Source organism: Rosa chinensis, chromosome 7, assembly GCF_002994745.2.
Source record: "Rosa chinensis cultivar Old Blush chromosome 7, RchiOBHm-V2, whole genome shotgun sequence".
Taxonomy (NCBI): domain Eukaryota; kingdom Viridiplantae; phylum Streptophyta; class Magnoliopsida; order Rosales; family Rosaceae; genus Rosa; species Rosa chinensis.
In genome coordinates this window covers 30,127,032-30,150,968 of record NC_037094.1, presented here as the reverse complement: position 1 = coordinate 30,150,968, position 23,937 = coordinate 30,127,032, and the positions used below count along the sequence as shown (strand labels likewise).

Here is a 23,937-nt window from a genome sequence, read left to right as displayed (position 1 = left end):
TCGGAATAGACGAACCTTCCTCCATTATGTAGTGGCGAAAGATACAGAAAATGAAAGATAGGTTTCGCTTGCCCCAAATTGTGAAGTTACGGCCGTTAGAGAAGGGTGAAAATGCTGCTGACTTGTCGGAGGGTTATGCCGCTATTCATGAGGCTATACTGAATCATGGAGTGAAGCTGCCGCTACTTCCGAGCCTACAGTATCTGCTGCATGAATTGAATGTTGTGGTGGGTCAAGTGTCAATAAACATGTGGAAGGTGTTGTTGGCTTTGACAGCTTTGTGGGATTTGTCGGGGTGTGAATTTCCGACAGTTGCGGAGGTATTATTCATCTACGAGTTGACATACAACGAGAGGAAAAAATGTGGCGGGACTGTTAAACTAACTCATCGACCTGGAGCTCCGAAAATTTTTGGAACATGAGCCCGATTCTTCCACAACATGGCGGGCCGCCGTGTGTGTTGCCACCGATGGTTGGGAGTATGACACGAGGCCAGATGGAGCGAAGGTTCCGCAGTTCCAGGTTCCCTCGAAGTTCCAAGCCATAAAAGGTTGTTGTTTATGTGCTTGAGGCTTTATTTTTTGTACTGAGTGTGATACTTGCTTCCTTGCTTGTTGTTTGTGCCGCCATGTTTTGTTATTGCGTCTGGTCCGTTATGTGATATCTTTTCTCTGCCTGCAGAGGGTTGGAGACCGAAGTTGACGGACATTGAACTACAGCGGGTGTGTCGGGTGCACTATTGTTGGGAGCACAAAAGCTGCCTAGATCTTCGCGTCCTCTCACATTGGTCTCTACTTATTCACTTGCGCTTGACTCGGGAGCCTGGTAAGTGCAACTAATTACTAGAACTGTGATATGCTGTCATTTGTCCGAAAAGTGACAGTATACGTGCTTTCTTTTGTAGTTACAATTCGTACGAACAAAAGAACCACCGAAGTTCTTAAAAAAGCGATGGCTAACATTGGCAGGATCAAGGACTACGTCAACTTTAAGATTGACGAGGCGGCCAAGGTGCAGAAACAGACAGTTGATCCGCAAACGAGGGAGATAATGACTGTGGGAGAGGCGAAAATTTTGGCGGCTTCGCTACACTCGAATCATGCCAATCTGAAAAAGAAAAAGACAGGGGCCAAAGGAAAAGATGTGGCGGAGGAAAGTGAACAAGAGAACGAGCAAGACACGAGGTTTGCCCTGGAGGTACCCGCTGATAAGTCACAGGAGAAGGCGACAACTGTTGTCAGGGAGGCAGACATGATGGCTGGCGCTGCTGAGAGGGAAAGAATAAGCAAAGCTGGGGCAGACATCGGAGGGTCCAAACATGTCTATGGTACTGGTGGGGATATTGGCGGTCAACCAGCAGGGGGATCCGGCATGCCGCAGAAGAGGAAGATTGTCGCCTCGACCATTCATCCAGATCCTTCAAAGAAGATGAGGGTTGGCGAGAAGCGTGTGGCGGAAAAGCATGCTGCGGCTGGCCATAAAGATGTTGGCGGAAAATTTATCTCCGACAACCCTGTCGTAGGATTAGTGCAAAGTGCACCCGCCAATCAACAGGCTTTCCTGCACAAGGTCTGTGAGCGTCTTGGTTTTGGTTGTGAGGCGAGAGTTCCTCGTCCAGCGGCGTCGTCAAAGCTAGAGAAATCCCTAGATCTAATTTTGAAGGGTGCTCATGAGCTGTACCTTCATCAGGGCTCGGCGGAGGAGTGCAAACTGAAAAACGAACTTCTGCAGGCACAGCGTGACCTGTCGGTAGAGAGGGAGAAAAATAAGTCCACTGCTGGGGACATTGCCAAGCTTGACAGTGCCCTTCTTGACGTCAAAGAGAAATTCAAGTGTGCGGTGGATAAGACTATCGCCGATACCGCCATCATTGCCAGCCTTAATGCTGAGTTGGCGGCCTTGAAGAAGGAGAAAGCTGAGAGAGAAGATACCATCGCCCAATTGCAGGAGGCGCTTAACGCCAAAGAAAAAGAGTTGGCGGACTTTCAGTCGGCTAGGCAAGCAGAGATAGCCAAGCTGGCAGAGGACGAGAGGGAGATGGAGCGCCTAGAGGCGGTTAACGCTTTCAAGAAATCAGCAGAGTTCAAGGCACTTCTGACGAATGCTGGTAAACAAGTTGCTACCGCCAACTTTAAAGAGCTCAAAGATAGCGGCTACCTGAACTTTGCCAAGATACTAGCTGATCGAGCCCCTCCAGAGTCGACGCCTGTCGAAGATGCCGCGGAGGATGTTGAGGGATCCGAAGATGACAGTTCCTCAGAAAGTGGCACTGTTGATGGTAGCGAAGAAAGTGGTTCTTCTGGAGAAGATGACGCAAGGTTCGATGGTAACCTTGAGACTCCGACGCCGACAAGTAAAGCTGAGAAGAGAAAAATTAGTTTGCTTCAGCTTGTGGAGAAACACCGCCGTGGTGATCATGTTTCAGGGTCCTCCTCTCAGGCCGGGCAAGATTATGATATGTCAACAATTTTTTTGTATTTGTTTTCCTTTGTATCGTGATGGATTTTTGTCCGTTAACTCCCTTGTGATTTTGGCGGAAATACTTTTGTACGTCAATGAAACATAAAAGGGATTAAGATTGGCCCGTTAAATGAATATATATCACCCTTGTCCTGAGGAGCAAAGGTGTTGGCCTGGCCAGACTTGATATATTTGACATGTATATTTACTTATAATATTTTTTTTTTGTGCATGTTTGGGACAATGGTTTGAATAATTCCTCGTTTCATTGACGACTAGGCTGTCCCAGCTTCTTACAAAAATATGCATCCGTAGGGTAGCTTTTCTTAGCTAAACTTTGCAAAAATTAGCTAAGTGAAAATTCTCGTGGGCATGTTATGTTGCTACTTATAGTAGTAACGGAGATGTTGAGTGTTCCACGGGTGAGTGGATGTGACTCCTTCCTTGTTTTTTAGATAGAATGTGTCGGGGCTCACTATCTCTATGATTTGGTAAGGTCCCTCCCAAGTTGGGCGAAGTGCTTTTGGCGGTGGTATGACTTCTTTCATGACCCAGTCGCCAAGTTGTAGATTTCTGGCCTTCACACGATTGTTGTAAAAACGCGACACTCTCTGCTTGTTTTGCAAGTTATGCAGGTGGGCTTTGTCTCGTCTTTCCTCCAATAGGTCCTTGTCGAGATTGACGCAGGCAACATTTGTTGCGGCGTCATGACCGTCAACCCTAGCTGTTGGTTGGGCTACCTTAATGGGGAGGACTACTTCTGTGCCAAACATCATGCAAAATGGGGTTTCGCCGTTGGTGGATGTTGGTGTTGTCCAGATGGCCCAAAGAACTTCCGGGAGTTTTTCAGCCCATAAGCCTTTCTTGTCTTCCAATTTCTTTTTTAGCAACTTCTTGATAATTTTGTTGGCGGATTCCACCTGGCCATTGGTTTGGGGGTGTGCCATCGAAGTGAAACGCATCTTGGTGCCTAGTTTGGCGGTGAAGTTGATGAGTTCTTCGTTGTTGAATTGCGTTCTGTTATCAGTAATGATTGTATCAAGCACTCCATATCAACAGTAGATATTTTTCCATAAGAAATGTTGGACCTTGGCGATGGTGATGGCCGTTAACGGTTCAGCCTCGACCCATTTGTTGTCGTAATCAATGGCTACGATTATGTATTTGAACTGACCTTTGGCGGTTGGGAGTTTCTGACAATATCCAGCCCCCACATAGAGTGAATCCAGGGTGCGATAATGATGGATAACGGTTCTGCTAGTGCATGTGGAAGGTCTACGTACTGCTGTCATTTGTGGCATGCTCTTGATGTTTCTTTGGCGTCCTCTCCCAATGTCGGCCAAAAATATCCTTTGAGCATGGTGCGGTTGGTTAATGATCTAGCTCCTGAGTGATTACCGCATTCTCCAGCGTGTATCCTTGCCAGGACTTGCTTTCCCTCTTCTGGCGTTAAGCACTTCAACTTGGGATGTGTGAACCCTTGGCGGTAGAGTTTGCCATTTTGAATATTGTAACGTGTTGCCCTTCACACCAGTCGTCTTGCTTCGACTTTGTCGGATGGCAATGTGCCGTCACGCTTGTAGTTGAGTATCTCATCCATCCAATTTGGGTCTACCTCGATGGTGTAGACCTCCACCAGAGTTTTAGTGATGCTAGGGTTATCAAGGGTCTCCGCCCTAGTATTGGCAGGACTTTGATGTGGCTGAGTTGTTGCCAAGTGTGCCAGGGAGTCGGCTTGTGCATTCTTTTCGCGGGGTATTTGCGTGATGTTGAAGAAACTAAACTGACCGAGCAGTGTCCTAGCGTACCCTAGATATGCCGCCAGTTGTTTGTCTTTGACCTGAAAAATGTCGTTGACTTGATTAACCACCAGCTGTGAGTCACTGAAGATGTTGACACTTTCTGCTCCACAATCGATGGCTAGCAATAGCCCTGCGATAAGTGCCTCGTATTCCGCCATATTGTTGGAAGCTTTGAAGTTAAACTATAGGGCGTGCTCTACGTTAAGTCCCCCTGGCCCTGTGAGGATGATTTAGGCACCGTAAGCCTTGGAGCATGCTGAACCGTCTACATAGAGGTCCCATTGTGATTGCGTCTTTGCCTGTGCTGCCTCAGGTTACCGACTGCTGTTCTCCGACATTACATCGGTGGTATGCTCAGGCTGTGGTTCCGTTAACTCTGCTATGAAGTCAGCAACAGCCTGTCCCCTGATGGCGGTTCTTGGCTTGTAATCGATGTCGAACTCGCTTAGTTCTATTGCCCATTTGCTAAGGCGTCCTGAGTGTTCGGGATTTTGGAGAACTTGCTTTAGCGGTTGATTTGTGAGAACATGGATTGTATGTGCTTGGAAATATTGACGTAACCTCCTGGAGGCCATTATAAGTGTTAGCGCCAGTTGTTCAAGTGGCGGGTATCTTGTTTCTGCTCCATTCATCCCCCTGCCGGCATAGAATACTGGTAATTCTTCTGTTACCTCCCTGCGGACAATTGCTCAGCTGATGGCGGATTTGGATACTGCTAGGTAGATGTATAGTGTTTCACCCGGTACCGGAGTTGAGAGTAGCGGAACAGAGGCCAAATATTCTTTGAGGTTTTGAAACGCCTCTTTACAATCAGGCGTCCAGTCGACCACTTTGCAATGGGACTGCTTCATTGCCTTGAAGAAGGGTAGGCATTTGTCGGTTAGCCTGGAGATGAATCGGGAGAGAGCCGTCAACTTTCCCTGCAGACTTTGTACCTCAACTTTTTTCTCTGGAGATTTCATGTTTATGACTGCCTGTATTTTGTCGGGGTTAGCCTCTATTCCCCGTTCACTGACTATATATCTGAGGAACTTGCTAGCGGTTAAGCCAAAGAAACACTTCTCAGGATTCAGGCGCATATCATATGCTAGTAATATGGCAAAGATGATGCGGAGGTTAGCTACATGACCTCTAGCTTTAACGCTTTTGACCAGCATGTCATCGACATATACCTCAATGATCTTACCCAAGTGCTCCGCAAACATTGTGTTCATCAACCGTTGGTACGTGGCTCCGGCATTCTTGAGGCCAAAAGGCATGACATTGTAGCAATATAAACCCTTGTCAGTGGTGAATGTCGTGCACTCCTGGTCGTTGGGGTGCAACTTTATCTGGTTGTAGCCAGAAAAGGCATCCATCATGCTGAGGAGCTCATGCCCTACTGTTGCATCAACCAGTTGGTTGATGCGAGGTAGTGGGAAGCTATCCTTGGGACATGCCTTATTCAAACCTTTGAAGTCGGCACACATCCGCCACTTTCCGTTAGGTTTCTTTACCATCACCACGTTGGAGATCCATTGTGGAAAATGCACCTGACGAATAAAGTCTATGTCGCGCAACTTGGTTACCTCTTCCTTGATGGCCCGATATCTTTCTTCATCGAATGCCCATCGCTTCTGCTTGACGGGGTAAAAGGATGGCTTGAAGCCAAGTTTATGCTGAATTATATCCGGAGAGATTCCCGGCATGTCAGCGTACGACCATGCAAAGACTGCGGAGTTTTCTTTGAGAAACTGGGTGAGTTCAGCCGCTATCTTTGGGGAGAGTTTAGCTCCGATACGAACAGTCCTCTCTGGGTGTTCGTCAGAGATGCTTATAGTGCGGAGCGATGTCTTTGGGTTGACGGGCTCTTTTTTGTAGTACTTCTTATCTTCTTTATCCCTGGGATCATAAATTTTGTCCGTCTACTGTGGTGTGTTGGCTACCGTTAAAATTTCATGGCGACCTCTTGACCTTGATGCCGTTGTGGAGTAGCATTCTATTGCAATTGATTGGCTTCCCCTGACAGATCTTGTGCCGTTGGGTGTTGGGAACTTCATGAGTAGCATGTATCCGGCTATAATGCATTTGAGTTTGTTGAGAGTTGGACGACCGATAATGGCATTGTATGAGCTGAAGTAGTCTACTACAATGAATTCAGTATGAATTTTCGCCGTGCAAGGGACTGTTCCGACAGATAAGCGCATATAATCTGACCTCATAGGTTGGGTCATGTCACCAGAAAAACTGAGTAGCGGCTCGTGGTCCTGCAGAAGCTTGTTGTTGAGCTGCAGTTGTTTGTAACAGCCGTTAAAAATGACGTTCACAGCTGATCCGCTATCTACCAGTAGCCTTCCTACCGACCACTTGTCGAGGACTGAATCTATCATAAATGGGTCGTCATGCAGTGAGTGAATACTGCGCTCATCCTCCTCGGAGAAAGTGATTGGTTCCCAACCAGTTTTGGCCATCTTGGTTGATCTGTCATAGCGAATATTGAATACCTCCCTTGGGTGGTTAGCGTGCTCATAACGCTTTCTTGCTCTGTGTGATAGGCTACCTATGAAAGCACCGCCATCAATGGTGTTGATCCTCCGCATTGGTTCAATGTTGGCGACACCGGAGGCGGTTGTCGGATCTTGTATTGCTCTAGTTTTCCATCACGGTATAATGACTCAATTGCAGTCTTGAGGGCGTTGCAGTCGTTGGTGTTGTGACCACTGTCTTCATGGTGTTTGCACCATCTACCGGTGTTTCTAGGTTTTCCTACTCTGGGGTATTTTCTTGGGGGTGGTGGCGGTATTTGATCCTTGCACTGATCATATATTTCTTCATACGACACTGTCAAGACTGTAAAGACTTCAAATTTTGGAGCACTTGTGGAGGGCTTATTGTGGAGGTTGTCGCGATTGTCGCGACGATCATTGTGAAAAGATCTGTTGCCCTTGTTATGATAATGTTGATCCTTTTGCCGCTTGTCTTGATAATTACCCTGCTGCCAGTCCCTTTTTTTGTCATTGGGTGGTGTGGTTATGTTTGGAGTGGCGGTGGTGTTTCTTTGTTGGAACGTGGTGGGTTGGGGGTTTTTAAGTGGAGTTTGCGGTGGTGGTGGTGTGGCACCATAAGTGTTGTACTCAGCTTGGGCATGCAGGATTGCCTCATTCATGACGTAGTCATATGTAGCATTTGGACAATTACAATTGAGGTGGTATAGAAAACTTGCCTTGTGGAGTCCTTGCTTGAAGGCCGCTAGAACAATCGACAGAGCCTTGCGAAACTTCTGTTGTCTGAGTGAGAAAAGACAACGGAGGATATATGTTGTCTGATGCCGTAAGAGACGGCAACTGGATACACAACATATATTTTACATATCAGACGACAGATGATATCTGTCGTCTTCTGAAGGCTTTATTGGCATAGTGATTATGGATTATAAACCATCACCAATGATATTATCATATTATGGGTGGAATTGATCATGACATCTGGTCCCATTCCTCACCAGATTTGTGTTGATTTTCAGATATGACCAACTTCAGAAGGATTTAATAATAGGGGAGTGCTATATACACACTCACTTGAGTGTGTGTGAGCCACACTCAGACAAGTGTCAGCTTCTCATAGCTTTTCACTATTTAATTACACAATAATAATTAATGCAACTTTGAATTTATTTTTTTCCATCTCTACCCCTGTTTTGGAAAACATAGAGATTAGAGACCCCTTTTCCTTTCCCGCCACAAGCCAATTAAAGTTTCAATTTTCCCGCTTGAGGGCTTAATTACCTCAAAGTAAAATTTTGAGATCCCTGATTTAGAAAGAAAAAAAAAACAAGCTTCTGAGATGCAATTTCCAGCTATATTAGTTACTTTTGTGGGTTGCCTTTTTCATTGAGGTAAGATTCTTAATCAATTTATGCGATTTTTATGTTGATAGTTGGTACTGATATATACTCATGATGGTCCCTAATTAAATCGGTACTTTATTGTGAGATAGTTCTTACTCTTATATACCTGATTTCCTCTTTTATTTGACGTGATTGTAGGAAATCAGTTAATTGACCTGCTATCATTTATATTGTCCAATTATCCTTGTTTCATTTCTCAGATAGTGAAAATTGGTTGAATAGTAGTTTTTTCTGATGTAATTTTGCAAAACGTTAATGCAAATAATGATCTTATTTTTGTTGATCTTAATGGTTGAAGAAAAAAAAAGGATCTTATAGTACCTTACCAACCAAGTTTGCTAAATGTTAGTTCTTGATAAACTACCTAGCTGTCATAAAAATAAAAAAAATAAAAATAAAAAAAAATAAAGAAATAAAAACTACCTAACTGCTATTACTAATAAATGCAACACCATTGTAGCCGAATAAGTCAAGAATGGAGAGACTAGTTTGTTTGATTATATTGTGTTTTATAATGCTCGTAATAAGCTATTAAGTGGTACCCATTTTTTGTCATAAGCATATTCACAATCACATGGGTTTTGATTAAATGGGTTCTAGCTATTCAGTGTTCTATCTAGAAATAGATAGTGGAGGGAAAGTAAAAAATGGAAGGAGAAAAATCGTTAGGGGTAGAGATGGAAAACAATAAATTCAAAGTAGCATTAATTGTTATTGTGTAATTAAATAGTAGAAAGTAATGAGAAGCTGACACTTGTCTGAGTGTGGCTGACACACACTCAAGTGAGTGTGTATATAGCACTCCCCTAATAATATGATTAATTAATAGAAACTGAGCATGGATTTCCAGCAACTACTACTTTCGCGGTTTTCCTGCCTTTTAGACTTCTTTATATCTTGGTCTCCAAAAAAATATAAAAAATTCAAAGCTAGATCACCAACCACTCCACTCACCATCGAACACCAACCATTTTGTCTCTGGATCATCTATATATGAGGGTCTGAGTTGGTTTTGCTAATGGATCGGAGCAAATATTGGAAGGCTGAAAACATAGAAAATGGCAACTACAAAGAGCAAGGTTCTTGTTGTTGGTGGAACTGGTTACATGGGGAGAAGGATTGTCAAGGCAAGCCTAGCAGCAGGCCACCCGACTTATGTTCTGCAAAGGCCGGCGCCAGAGATCGGCCTCGACATTGAGAAGCTACAAATGCTCTTCTCGTTTAAGAAGCAAGGGGCTCACCTCGTCGAGGGTTCGTTTTCGGATTTCCAGAGCCTCGTCGACGCTGTCAAGCTAGTTGATGTTGTCATATGCACCATGTCGGGAACGCATATCCGGAGTCACAACATTATGTTGCAGCTCAAGCTAGTTGAAGCCATTAAAGAAGCTGGAAATGTTAAGGTAATAATTCAAGGTTTATTTTCTTAATCAGATTTCTCTGTGCATATATTGATAAATTGAATCAGCCTCTTAATGATCTTGAACTTTTTTTAAGCATGGATGGGTAGCCAAAGTTTCTAGACTTGGACGGCTGCTCCTGCTTGTCATAATTGACTAAATTGATAGAATGAGATGGACAATTTTTAGGGGTGAGGTGTAAATGAGCATATTCATTCCCGTTGTCGATAAACATATTTTTATTTAATAAATTTATAATCCAACTGTGTATATCTTAAATTATCCTTTAAAGATCATCTCTGTAAAAAATCAATCGAATCAGAAATCGTTTAATTATCTAATTGAATCAAACAAATGGATGGTTCTAACAACACTTACTACTACTATGATGAACCGTCCATGTATTTCATAGAAATGAATAACTAAAAGGTCTTCAATTTGATTGATTTTTTACAGAGTTAATCTTTGTATTATGTTATATAACATGAATGGTTGGATTAGAAAATTATAAAGTTATTATGCGTTAATCGTAAAAGATGGTGAATATGCTCATTCACCCTAGGGGTGAACCTAAGAATTGTTCGAATGAGATAGGCAAATACCTTTCACTATTTGGATTTTAACTAATTTCAGTTAGGTAGTAATTAACTTCCCTTTTCTATAGAGCACTCTTCGCTAATTGGTACAATTTAGAATACAGATATCTCAGGTGGTTATCTTGATGCTTATTATAATTTGGAGTTTAGGCACTATGTCCCTCCTATGTATTCTTTAGTTTCATTAATGGTAAAGACTTAAGAGCAGTTGCACCGGCACTTTCTTTAAAAAAAAAAAAATAATAATAATAATAATAATAATACATTGATCATAATCATTTATATGTGAGATCTCAACCATGTAGAGAATATTTTTTTCAATATAAAAAAGGCATCACATTATAAACCAATTGGTTATCTCAATCATACAAATAAATACAATTTGTGTGCAAAAACATAATAACGAGCAGGGTATATAATCAAAGGACTAGAAACGATTTCCACTTGGTTGATTTCTTACATGGATGGTCATTGAGAAATGGTCTCAAACTCATTGAAAAGGAATTAACCTTCTGTTATTTTCTTTTTTTCTTGTAGCGTTTCTTGCCATCAGAGTATGGCATGGACGTGGCACGTATGGGAAATGCTCTTGAACCAGGAAGAGTTCCGTTTGATGATAAAATGAAAGTGAGAAAAGCAATAGAAGATGCTAACATCCCCTTCACATACGTATGTGGTATTGGCTTCGCGGCTTATCATGCCGGCAACCTCTGCCAAATGGGAACACTGGTTCCTCCAAGGGATAAGGTGCTTATGTATGGAGATGGCAACCGCAAAGGTACGCGATTTTGAATCTAATTAGATTGGAAAAATCTTCGATCGTCACGTACTCGATCCATTGTTACGTATGGTCGATGTAAGATTATACTGTTATTTTGTTGTGCATATTTCTCTAGTGATACTTCTGGATGAGGATGACATTGCAACATACGCAATAAAAACGATTGATGATCCCCGAACATTAAACAAAACATTGCACCTTCGTCCGCCCGAGTGCATAGTCTCTCAAAGACAGTTGGTGGAGATCTGGGAAGGCCTTATTGGAAAGAAACTAGAAAAGGTTACCCTTTCCAAAGAAGACTTCCTTGCCTCTATGAAAGGTACCATGTTTTTTCAAGTAAACTTCTACCTAATCCAAACAATGCTGTAATGTCGGAATGCCGGTAAACGATTCGTTTTAACACCTCTTAGCCATGTTAGCATTATGTTATGTATCATGAAGGTCTATTCAGTACGTAATACATTTATATATTTCAGATATGGACTATGCAAATCAGGTTGGAGCAGGTCATTTCCATGACATGTACTATGAAGGCTGTTTGACAAACTTTGAAATAGGGGAAAATGCCGAAGAAGCTTCAAAGCTTTATCCCGAAGTGAAGTACACTCGCATGGATGAATTCTTGAAAATTTATGTTTAAGCAATAGTCAAACAGCTGATGATCAATAATTAGACACAGGCATTGCGTGTGTTGTTGTGTGGAGCTGTGGTTAATTGGTATAGAGTTAATAAATGGTTTTTATTTTTATTTTTTATTCTTCATTCTATTTATGCCATCTGTACTTTGCTATTGTTGCCCGTGAGGTTAACTTTCTTTTTAGTTTTTTCTTTTTTCATATTTAAACGTTACTTTGGTCTATTTCTTTCCATATGACATATAGTATGTCTTTATGACAAGTTTGAGCTTTTGAAACAGTCTACTTCGCCAAAAGCACTCATTTGGCTATTTGGTTGAGGCTGTTAATTATTCATCCCACCCTAGCTACGTATGTTTATTTGATTTAGTGAAAGATAAAATATTCTAAAAGGACCAATATAGATAACAACTATTAGCAATTCTCAATATTCTATGTCTATAGGGCGAAAATCAAACAACTCCTTAGAGCGGATACAATAATATTTTGTATGTATTTTATGGGGAGAGTTTTTAATGAGGGCCACTAAAATAAGGACTTTATGAAGATTTTCTAATCAACATTTTGAGAGACTCACTTTTTTATTACATTACCGCAAATCATCTATTAGATGTTTATGTATGCATGAGTATATCACTTCTAAAAATTTTCTTCCAAATGGTTAATCGTTAAGGTACCGAACTATATAAAATCAATAGACGAACTAAATCTTTCAAACCTGAACTGTTCATGTTCTTAAATTATAAATCATAATTATGTATGTCTTAATAATTTCTAATTAGGTTGAAAAATTGCATTAATGATTTACACATGAATATCTAAATATCTAACGGTTGATTTGCGGAAATGTAATAAAAAAATGAGTATCACAAAAAAGTCTTCATGAAGTCTTCATTTCAATGGTTTTCATTAAAAATTCTCTCATATTCTATGAGCAAAGAGGGCCATTTGACACTATAACATGCACTAATGGGAACCACGAGGTTTTTTTTAAGAATAAATGACTGGTGCGGCTGCCCTCAAGCCTTAATTAATGAAACTGTCGAATACTAGTGGGAACCACGATGTTAAATTCCCTTGTAAATGTAATCAAGCTCTTAGGTTTGTAAGTAAACAAAATTTTAAGTACCTCTTCTATACAATGCTACCGTCAGCTGTGTCACAAGATTCATCAACGCTCATAAGATTAATTCAATTCTAGACAACTCTGCTTAAGAACCAATGAGAACAAGAAGCTAGTAATAGCAAACAAACTCCAACCCGGCCTTCTAACCCGTGAAGAGAACACTTGGTAGTGGGCTAGTTAGCCCCCCGTCTATATAAACTATTAAGCCTGATGCACGGACCGGGGAACAGCCCATGAAATTGAGGTCTTGCGATGGTGACACCCCTTACGGATGAGAGTAAAGCTGGAACGAACGGGACAATGGTTTTAGTCCTGACTCCTGAGTCAAGTTTAACTAGCAATAGTCCCCAAAATTTACCATCTACGTACTGAATATGTCTTTTATTTTTATTTTTCATTAAAGCTGGAAACTTAAGGACCTATTTGGTGATGTTTTACAGATTGTTGTAACGAAAATGAAAATACTAAATTAAATTCTTCATTTTAAAGATTTGAAAATAAAAAAAATTATGAAATCATGTTTGATATCTTAATAAGAGAATGACATCGTAGTTCAGGCGGTTGGGAGTCGTCAGTTCGCCAACAAGTGTTGTTAGTCGAGAAGGGGTTAAGTTGGTCGATGAAGGTTTTTAGTCAACTCATGACACCACCGGCTGGACTATTCTTAAAGAGGGGAAATTTTCTTAGGTACCTTAGTGTTTGTCATACACTTATTTTGTTAAATATTTTGGACCATTAGATTAGTAATATATCCAATGGTCTAAAATATTTAAAATTTGGGAACTTGTTTAGCCCTTAGCCAATTAATGTTTAATTATCAATTAACAATTACATTTTTTTTTCTTTAAAAAAAAAATTAAAAACCTTCTAACCTAGGCTCATCAAATCATTATTAGTTAAATCGACTTTATTACTAACTAATTTTATCATTGGCCAATTAATGTTTCATTAATGCTTGATTATCAATTGAAAATTACACAATTGACAATTACATTTTTTCCTTAAAAAAAAAACAAAAACCTTCTAACCTAGGCTCACGGAATTAGTATTAGTTAAATATTCTTTATTACTAATTAATTATATCATTAGTAGTTTTCTTAACTAAATATAATTATTTTTACATGCATTTTACGACAACCATAACAATTAATGTAAAAATGGATAATATTCGTTTTAGATGTAGTAACTACTTCACGTACAACTTGTTATTACTGCTTTTTGAACTAATTTACAAATGTTACCACAATGTGTTATCATATAGGTAAACACATACATTCTGAATAAAATCACGCATGTTCTCATTGGTGTAAAGAAGTTCTCCCTTGCGTAATTAAAGTAATATATTATGTAATATCCATCGTCAAAGTTGTAATTATTTTCAGTTGATGTAATTGATCACAAACTACAATAATTGATATAAAAACGATACTTTTTGTTCAAATTGTAGTAATTACTTCATCTACAACCTATGTACTAGTTTATGGACAATTTAATAAGTGTGACAACAAATTTATTGTCAGAGTGGTAAATCTTTATGTTTTTATCATTAATGAAATGATTACTTTAATGACCATGCATTTTACCACAATCCATGTCAATTGATGTAAAAACTGTAATTCTTGTTCTATTTGTAGTAATTACTCCACCTAAACTAATGTACTAGTTTATAGATAATTTAACAAGCAAATTTGTTGTCAGAGTGGTAAATCTTTATGTTTTTATCATTAATGAAATGATTACTACAATGACACTACATTTTACCACAACTCCAACAATTGATGTAAAAGTGGTAATTTTTGTTCTATTTGAAATAATTACTTCAAAAACTATATCATTTACAAGATTATCAACCATTTTACAATTCCGATAAAATTTGTCTTGTGAACATGGTAAAATTAATATTAGACCAAAAGATATGTAAGTACTCAGTATTGTAAGGAGGTTCTCCATTTGATAATCAATGTTCTCCATTTGATAAAAGTTGTCCAACTATGATATTTACATCTTTGACCACTCAATTACAATAACCACAATAAGTGTGGTCATAACTCGTAATTTTAGTTCTACTAAATGTAATTTATTATTATGACAATATTTGTTGCATGTTTCTGAACAATATTAGATATCAAGTGTGTTGTTAATATGGTAAATTTTATTTTTAAAAATGACATGTGTCAACATTTAAGTGGATAACATGTTAATCAGTTCAATAGATTTTCACTATATTAATTTATTAAAAATAGAAAAAATAAGGGTATGACATATATCAAGGTACCCTAGACGACCCCGATTAAAGAGTCCTTAAAGTCATTAGAAAGGTGGTGCTGGGACGATTATCAAGTATCAAAGGCGGTGGTTGTTGGTATGAGATATCTATAGTTGGACAATTATATATAGAGTCGCCAATGACGTAGTGGTGGAATCATTTAGACATGTTAACGAGATATCGATCTCAGCACCATCTCCTGAAGTCGAGTATAGCACCGATGTTTCCAATGTTTGGCGAGCCTGACCACTTCTAGTATGCTTAGGAGTGATCATGTTGCGAGTTATGTGGAGGTCTCCATTTTATCCAAGTTACATATGCTTTCAATCGATGCAATGGGGGTGAGGTGGAGATCTGGTTCTAGGCTTGGCTTTAAGCTTGGCTTGCTGGGGTGGCCAACAGTTGGATCTTTGATTCTAGTTGATGGCGTTAATGACGTGGCTAATGGCAACAACGGGTGCTAAGGTTACCTTGGCTTTGGCCTTTTCTCGGCTCTGGGTTCAAGTTAGAGCCAGTTGGCCCTTGTTTATCCTGGGTTTCTTGCCCATGCTTGGTTCCTTTGTTGTTTGAGTTTTTAAGGAGAATTGTCTCTCTCGATTGTTATTAATCTATTTAGGTCGATCTAGTCTAAGTATGGACCTTTTGGGTGATTGAATCATCTTTTGATCCCTAATAATATTTGTTAAAGTGGTTCCTATCATGATTTCTTCTTGAAGTTGGTAATTATCTCGAATTTGAATAGCATGTTCAAGAGACTTATGAATAAAAAGTTACTCTTATTTGTTTGCAACAACAAGAGACATTTTATTTGTATCACTATTACATGCATAAGTGAACGAAAGACTAGTCAATGATTTTTCACCAGTAGGCATGAAGCTATTCTTTGTTTGTAAAGTTGGTTTTTTAAGGAGCTCATGATATGCAATGAGTTGTATATGGTTATTTATGGTTTATAGCGTAAGAGACTTGTTCTCAATTTTTTTTTTCTTTGTTTTTTTTTTTTTGGTACCTTAAGTGTATGCATGAGACCAAAACAAAAGATCTGTGTATTGAAGAATGAAGACCAATACTGAAAAACAAAAGATTTCTCCTCTATAGAAAAGAGAAAAAGAAAAAAAGCAAAAGTTTTCTTAAACAATAAGCCAAGGGTATGTATGAAAAGTATAGGGTGCAAATTGTAATTTTCCGAAATACAAAACTCCACTAAACCAAAGTCCTGAGCTCACATCTTCCAAATATACTGAATTGTCTTCCTCACTAGTTTTCTTCCTCTCTACGACGCCTACGCTTCCTCTTTCCCTCACCACCGTCCGGCTCCGACCAGAAACCAAGACGCCCACCGCCTCCGGTACGATTTCTGATCTCTCACGGGGGATCCCCTTTTTATCTTCTTCTCAAATTTCCAAAACCCTAACCCCCAAACCATCTCAGCTTCCCTCTCACTTGGATTCAAACCAATCTATCTTAATTTTGATTTTCCGATCGATTTTGTTTGTTTGATTTCTGTCTCGATTTTGTTTTGTTTTTTTTTTTTTTGTTCTTAGTGCAGTGCTCGATCTCTGTTTGAAAAAGGTTATATTGTGAAGTTTTATCGCTTTTGGTGTTGGATTTTACTAAGGAATAGTTTACATATCATCTACAATGGAGATTTATTGCAGTAGCTGCTAATGTATGTGTTGTTGCTTGGAGTATTCTCATGATAGCTCAATAGATGCGACTTAGTTCAAGAGAATTGGGCATAATTCACGTTGCTTCTTGTGCGTATGGTTATTTAGTGGACTGCCGGTTCGGTATTTTCTGTTTGAGCTTTCTTTTTGCGGTTTTGATGCAGGACAAAGGGGAGTAATTTGTAGAAGGTTTCTTTGTTTGATTTAGGCCTTTTTACTGATGCTAAATTGTTGGTTGATGGGGGTTATAAAATACTAGCATCACACCCGCTAGGTTTACAGGTATCAGACTTAGGGTTAGGTTTCATTGACAAATCTAGATAGAATTGTAAGCTGCAATTTCTTAGTGCAAAGCCTGGGAGAAAACTAGCAAACAGGGGTTATTTAACCCCATATCACATTTATAAAAGGCAGCAATCCTGACAGTCGGAGCCATTATTTAATTTAACATTCCCAAGCCCAATTGAGCAAGATCCCAAGTAAAGCCTGTTATTATCTAGCGAGTACTCTTTGCATTGTGGATCGCACTCGGTCCTAGAATGCTCTTTACTACCCTTTTGATAACCTAGCTGCCACTCAAATCCTCCATCCTGTTTTTTTATTACCTATTGATTTGTATTGGTCATTTGGTATGCATAGACTTTAGAGCCTTTGTTTATTATTGGCTTTGTTTTCACTTTCACATTTGGGTGAAAAGGACACTCGATCAGTTTCCTTTTAGGTTTCATTTGCTTGTAGAATTTGACATGACTTGGTGTCTTTTTTCTTTTTGGGGTTTGTGGTCTCTCCTTCATCTGCATTTGGGTTAATAGCAGTCCAAACTGATTTTTGTGTTTTGTGCAATTACCATGTTCTTAGAAATTAGTCTTTCATCTTGTCTTGGTATAATTGATTGACTCTTTGATCTGTACCCCAAGTTATTCCGTTGGTATCTTAAGGGAATGTGGAGGAGTAATAAGAGTTCCCATTGAACACTTCCATCCATTGGTGTCTTTCATCTTGTCTTGGTATAATTGATTATCGTTGTGAGCTGTCCTAAGCTATTCTGTTAATATCTTGAGGGAATGTGGAGTAGTAATAAGAGTTCCCATTGATCACTTCCATCCATTGGTGTCTTTCATCTTGTCTTGGTATAATTGATTATCGTTGTGAGCTGTCCTAAGCTATTCTGTTAATATCTTGAGGGAATGTGGAGTAGTAATAAGAGTTCCCATTGATCACTTCCATCCATTGGTGTCTTTCATCTTGTCTTGGTATAATTGATTATCGTTGTGAGCTGTCCTAAGCTATTCTGTTAATATCTTGAGGGAATGTGGAGTAGTAATAAGAGTTCCCATTGATCACTCCATCCATTGGTGTCTTTCATCTTGTCTTGTTACATGGAAATTTTTCGTTGTTTGAAAACCTAAAGCTCTTTGGAAATAAAAAAACCTGCTCCAATTTATACGTTAGTTTAACCTAAAATTGTAGCTTTCTTTAGACGGAAAACCAGTGTATGATATTACTAAGACTACCTACATAATTTTAGCTCTCATTTCTTTCCATATGGTTTCCAAAACCTTTAACAAATGATTTTCCCAAATCTGTCCAGCTTTTGAAGAATCTAATCAAAATGGTAAACTGAATTTGTTTGTGTTCTGACATTTGACTTTGCTTAGAGGTTAGCCTATAGTTCCTTGACTGGCAGAGGTTACCCTAAAGTTCCTTGACCAGCAGAGGGTTAACCTGCTGTTCAACCTAAAACGTGTCTTTATATATATATATATATATATATATATATATATATATATATATATATAGACACACACACACACACTGATTCGACTGTATCAAAGATATAATGTGCCAGATGCTAACACTTTAAGCATAGACTTAGGTTAGCAAACTAGATAATGATAGCTTTTTGGTTGGCTTAACTTGCTTTTCTTTCTTTAGCCGAACCAAATAGATATAATTTGGAAGTTCCTATTTTTGTTTTGTTCTTTTTTTCTTTTTTGCTTTTCTTGGGGTTTTAACAGGCTCCCTATGTGTAGCTTTCTAGCACAAGAAAACCCAGAACAAGAAGATGAGTAGCATAGGAACAGGCTACGATCTCTCAGTCACCACATTTTCTCCTGATGGCCGTGTATTCCAGATTGAGTATGCAACCAAAGCTGTTGACAACTCCGGGACTGTTATTGGGATCAAATGCAAGGATGGAGTTGTTATGGGTGTGGAAAAGCTCATTGCATCAAAGATGATGCTGCCTGGTTCCAACAGAAGAATTCATTCTGTTCATCGCCACTCTGGCATGGCCGTGGCAGGATTAGCAGCTGATGGCAGGCAGATTGTTGCCAGGACAAAGTCGGAAGCTACCAACTATGAAAATGTGTATGGTGATCAGATTCCTATCAAGGAACTTGCTGAACGTGTTGCCAGTTATGTGCATCTGTGCACACTATATTGGTGGCTCAGACCTTTTGGATGTGGGATCATCCTTGGAGGTTATGACAGAGATGGGCCACAATTGTACATGGTTGAACCTTCTGGTGTTTCTTACAGGTATTTTGGTGCAGCAATTGGGAAGGGAAGGCAGGCTGCTAAAACAGAGATTGAAAAGTTGAAGCTTTCAGAATTGACTTGTCGGCAAGGTGTTATTGAAGTAGCCAAGATCATTTATGGAATACACGATGAGGCGAAGGACAAAGACTTTGAATTGGAAATGAGCTGGGTCTGCGATGAATCGAACCGTCTGCATCAGAAGGTTCCAGATGAGCTTCTAGAGGAAGCAAAGGCAGCGGCAAGAGCAGCATTGGAAGAAATGGATGCAGACTAATTGAAGCTGGAGGATGTTTGGGAGAACAGAGTTTCACTTCCAAAATAAACAAAACTTTGGCGTGTTTTCTTTGTCCTGATGAACTTGGCTTTACTGTTCCTTTCTATTTACTTTCAGTTCATCTGGTTTTAGATACTTATGAACGATTAAGTAGTTTGATTTAGTTTCATCTATGAAATTGTTATTGGCACAGTGAAAATGTCATCCTGCACCTTTTCTATTTGTGATTTAATGGTTTTATCAGTTGACGTACTGAAACTAGCCCTTCATTGAGCGACAGAAGTTTCTCTCAACGTTTGCACGAGACTTAAATGACTTCACCCGACCATGCAGTCGAATGGAAGAACATATGACAGTCGACATGCTTTTCCCTTTTGTGGTGGGAATGATATTTGTGGTGCTCGATAATTTTGATTGGAAATTCAGCGTACATTCATTAAGAGGATTGAATAACATTCAGGAGGGAAGATGGCCACTTAAATGGCTCCGCGCCTGTCACGAACGAGGTCAATAACACAAGGGAAGATGACCGTGCTGCATGGGTCCCGTCACAAACTGATTATTATCAAATGCCATAAGTCTTGAGATTAGCCAAGTGGTGAGAAAGTGTGAGAAATTGGGTTAAAGAGTAGACTAAATCAAAGAAGAAATATGGAAATGATCGGTTTCGAACCAGAGAAGAAACATGAAATGATCAAAATGCCAATGCATGGAGTCAAAATACAAAGCAAAGTTATATTTCAAAGCAACCGATGACATCCATCATCCTTCCTACTCCACCAAAATGGGATAATCCTAGAAAGGTGCAGTTTAGTAGCTCACGCGAAATGTCTCCGATCTCTATAATAACGAAAAAGAAAATGTCTTCAAATGCAGAAAATTGAAATGCATAGAGGCAAATCTGTGCTCGATGTTGGTACACTATACTTCCATTAAAATGGCTAGGATATCAGATTAAAACCATAAACTACAACCACAATTGAGCGATAACAACCGAAAACCATTTTCCTTTTTTCTTTTGTGTTAACAAAATATAAGCACCCTGTAATTTTGGATATAATATAAGCAGCAACAAAGTGTTACACGCTTGCCATCAAAGTGAACTATCTTGTAAACGAAAGCATCGTGGTTCGAATTCAGTTCCATTTGTACCAACATAATCATAACTACCTTTAGTATTTAAGTCAAAATGTATGGAACCCCTCTCAACCTTTAGCTTTGAATCTTTATTTTCTTCTCCAATATTCCCCTCTTCATAAATCTGGAAAGTTGAACCATTGCTCTTCTTATAAGCCTCATTCATCTCTATTATGTTTACTCTTCTCTCTTCTTCGCTCATATTCTCCATGAAGTTTGATAGAGCCAAATTGAAGTCTGTCAATTGCGCTCTTGTGGCTTCTGCAGTAATCGGCCCCTTCATGTCAATAGAGAGGCCCTTTTGAGCTTTCTCTAATATAGTTTGTAAGTACTTCCCTTGGGCTTCTATTCTCATTTGCAGCTTCTTTTGAACCTAATAAAATGTGGCAAAATTAGATACGAGTACAAGGGATGCAGTCAACTAATTTTATCCGACGACTGTTATTCCCATTCCCAATTTGACATTCTGCATTAAAATTTCATGTCTTAAGGCACTCATGAAAAAGAGTCAAGGATGATAAACTAGGATTGTGGTTAGCATCGATCATTAATAATTGAGCATGAAAAATATAAGCTAGTAAACAGTTTGACCATGAGTGCTAATGGCAAAACAACATACCTCGAGTTGCTCTTGTAATCTGTTCTGTACTTCAATCTGACACTTAAGTTCCTCCGAAAGCGGAATTGTTCTGTTTTCAGTATTACTATTGATCAGTATCCAGGTTGGGAATCTTAAGATCAGAAATTACACAAATCCAAACTAAGGACATTAATGAGGGACTAATCATAGTTTGACTTTGTTGGCCATCTTCCTGCTTAGCATAATAAGAAGGTGCAAGTAAAAACGAAAAACCGTTGTTGCTATTTTCAGTATTTTGGGTTACTAGAATACCTCTTATTTCTAATAACGGCACATTCTCTACTACGGAAAATGTTGTCTAAAAAAAGGGCAACAATTTAGATTTATTTGATAGAAAAATTTGAAAAGTAAGAAATGTAGTTGACAAATACCAGTTTAACTCTAGCTCTCATCTCTTTTAACATTTTAAATTTGGCACTCATCTATCTATAAAAAGTAAGCACATCAGTTGACAGCAAAAGTTGAGAACAGTTGGAAACTCTAATAAAGAATATATAAAAACCAAGGAGTAATTAATTGTAGTTGACAAGTACCAGTTTCACATACCCTTGTTCTGCATTACCTCTTGAGGATTTGGCGGTAGACCCTGTGGAATGATGATTACTGAAATGTACAAATGAATCCCCTAAAATTGTAAAAGGAAAAGGCATAGTGTAAGAGTTCCAAGGCCAAAAACATAGAGCGAAACACAAAACATATAGGGATGAAAAATGACAGAAGAACAATAAAATGAGTTCTCATGCATCAGAAATGTTGTGTTTGCCACTTTATAATTGCTAACAGAATCCTAGATAAACAGGATCAACTAGTTTTTTGAAATGAGTTTTCAAATCATCAGTTGTTCATTTTACTATGGAATTTAATGTGTATCAAGATTTATAAAGAGCTCACCATTGTTCTCTCTGCCTTGTTCTGCAGAATTTTGTTTCCGAGATTGCTGTCCGAGTCTATACTTCTGCATAATGACTAGTTTAGCTATGCATGCACTGATGCATCAAAACACCAGTGATTGAAAGAAGCAAATACTGACTAGGGAGGGGAAATTAGAAACGAAAAGAAGATATTAGGAGGCAAGGGTATACCTGCAAATGGCTTTTCAAATGGTACAATGTCAATCCCTTCAAGCCCATTAGCCTCAAGACAGACTTAGGAGTGGCCTCTGAAAACAGAAACACTCTTCAATATTAAATTCTCATCAGAGAATTGAAAGGACCCATGTACCTGCCTAATGATGTTCATAATTTGCATGCTTATAATATTGCTATACTGAGATAAATCACTACTTTCAGTAGAATTCGTGCAAATTTGATATAAGAACACAGAACCTACAGACTATTAGAGCTTTATAAGTTGTACCCTAACCACTAAGGCCAATAAAGTTGATCTATACAACTCGTGACCTTGTTCTGTTATCAAATGGGATTCATTCATCTGCTAAATAACTTCTTCGGTACTAAAACCGACAATCTAACTGCATAAGATATCAAATAATTTAAAAAAAAAAAAAAATACTCTACTTATGTTTTATAATACTACTGCATTGTATCCTCGAAATGTCAGCTTCTATTGGAAAAGAAAAAAAATCCTAGTTTTCAATCCAATAAATAACAAAAGTATAAACTAGACGAAGAGGTGATTGTAAAGAGGAAGGAGCTAGGACATACTGTCAGGGCCACCGAGCTTAGTGACGGCGTCGACAAATCTGTCGTGAAGATCCGGCGTCCACCTCAGCCGGGGCTTGGGGTCTCTGGTCATCATCACCCCATTCTCGTACGGACAGCTGATCTCTTGGCCGCCGCTGCCGTAGTTGTAGTTCATCTCCATCCCAAACTCCCAAGTTGCACTGATTGGAATTACTCTTCACACAGAACCAGAGCCCGCCGGAGAAGGAATAAGTTTAGGGAAGAGAGAGGGAGAGAGGAAGCATCGGTGGAACAAGAAACAAGAAGAATGCGTTGTTTTCAGCTCACACTAGGGTTTATATATTAAAAACTGAAAAGGGAAGAGAGAGAGAGAGAGAGATGCATGTTGTGAACAATTGGAGAGGAAAGGTCGGCGACGAATCTGAAGAGAAAGGCGAAGCAACACGTGGGAAGACAGCCAGCGTGGAATATTCGAAAGTCTTCTCCTTCTTCGTTCTTTTCTGGTCTCTACGGGGACGAGGAGAGGAGAGAGCACTGTAGTAATAATAATAGTAATGGAGAAATGGGGAGGGGTCATTTCGGCCTTTAGGGCATAGACATGTGCAGGGGGAGACACGTTGCGCGACCACCGCATGCGACGGGACTGCAGAATATTCTCACTGCCTGAGGAGGGGGTGTGTGGGGCCTGCCGGGCATTTTGTCCGTGACGAATATTGTTCTGTTCTGTAGTCCAGTTGCATGAGAAGGGTTAGATTTGGTTGACATTGGATTTTTTGTTTAAGAATTGGGGGATCTGGTGATCATGGTTTTTATCAATTATGAGAGGGGGTTTGCCGGTGGATATTGAAGTAGGGCGTTTCCAACAAGGGAAATGATGCTTCGACTAGTTAATTGGTTTAGTTAGAACAAAATAATGAGTAATGAATAGTCTTTGTTTCAAATTGATGGTTAGTACTTACTAGAGTTTGAGTCACGAGTGACGTGACTCTAATACACAACCTCTCTATATATCAAAGCAATTTCTCGTATTTTTTAATGCAACCTGTTCAAATAGTACAGGTCATATTTAATTGTATGAAAATTATA

General features: G+C 39.3%; 3 protein-coding genes across 3 annotated transcripts; 2 read left to right on the top strand and 1 right to left on the bottom strand.

Moving 5' to 3' along the window:
- The first annotated feature begins 9,132 nt into the window (after positions 1-9,132).
- On the top strand, positions 9,133-11,781 carry LOC112177130 (isoflavone reductase homolog). Its single transcript, XM_024315346.2, has 4 exons — positions 9,133-9,548; positions 10,679-10,919; positions 11,038-11,241; positions 11,399-11,781. The coding sequence occupies exons 1-4, from the start codon at positions 9,207-9,209 to the stop codon at positions 11,560-11,562; spliced, it is 951 nt and encodes a 316-aa protein (XP_024171114.1). The 5' UTR covers positions 9,133-9,206; the 3' UTR covers positions 11,563-11,781.
- A 4,358-nt stretch (positions 11,782-16,139) lies between these two features.
- Positions 16,140-19,683, top strand: LOC112178638 (proteasome subunit alpha type-3). Its single transcript, XM_024316803.2, has 2 exons — positions 16,140-16,297; positions 18,650-19,683. The coding sequence occupies exon 2, from the start codon at positions 18,682-18,684 to the stop codon at positions 19,429-19,431; it is 750 nt and encodes a 249-aa protein (XP_024172571.1). The 5' UTR covers positions 16,140-16,297; positions 18,650-18,681; the 3' UTR covers positions 19,432-19,683.
- Positions 19,684-20,015: 332 nt separating this feature from the next.
- On the bottom strand, positions 20,016-23,678 carry LOC112179692 (myb family transcription factor PHL11). The gene is made up of 6 exons (XM_024318153.2): positions 22,873-23,678; positions 22,291-22,367; positions 22,100-22,163; positions 21,755-21,833; positions 21,188-21,257; positions 20,016-20,941 (listed from the first exon to the last, which is right to left on the bottom strand). Exons 1-6 carry the CDS (start codon positions 23,030-23,032, stop codon positions 20,525-20,527), a joined length of 867 nt encoding a protein of 288 aa, XP_024173921.1. The 5' UTR covers positions 23,033-23,678; the 3' UTR covers positions 20,016-20,524.
- Positions 23,679-23,937: the final 259 nt, after the last annotated feature.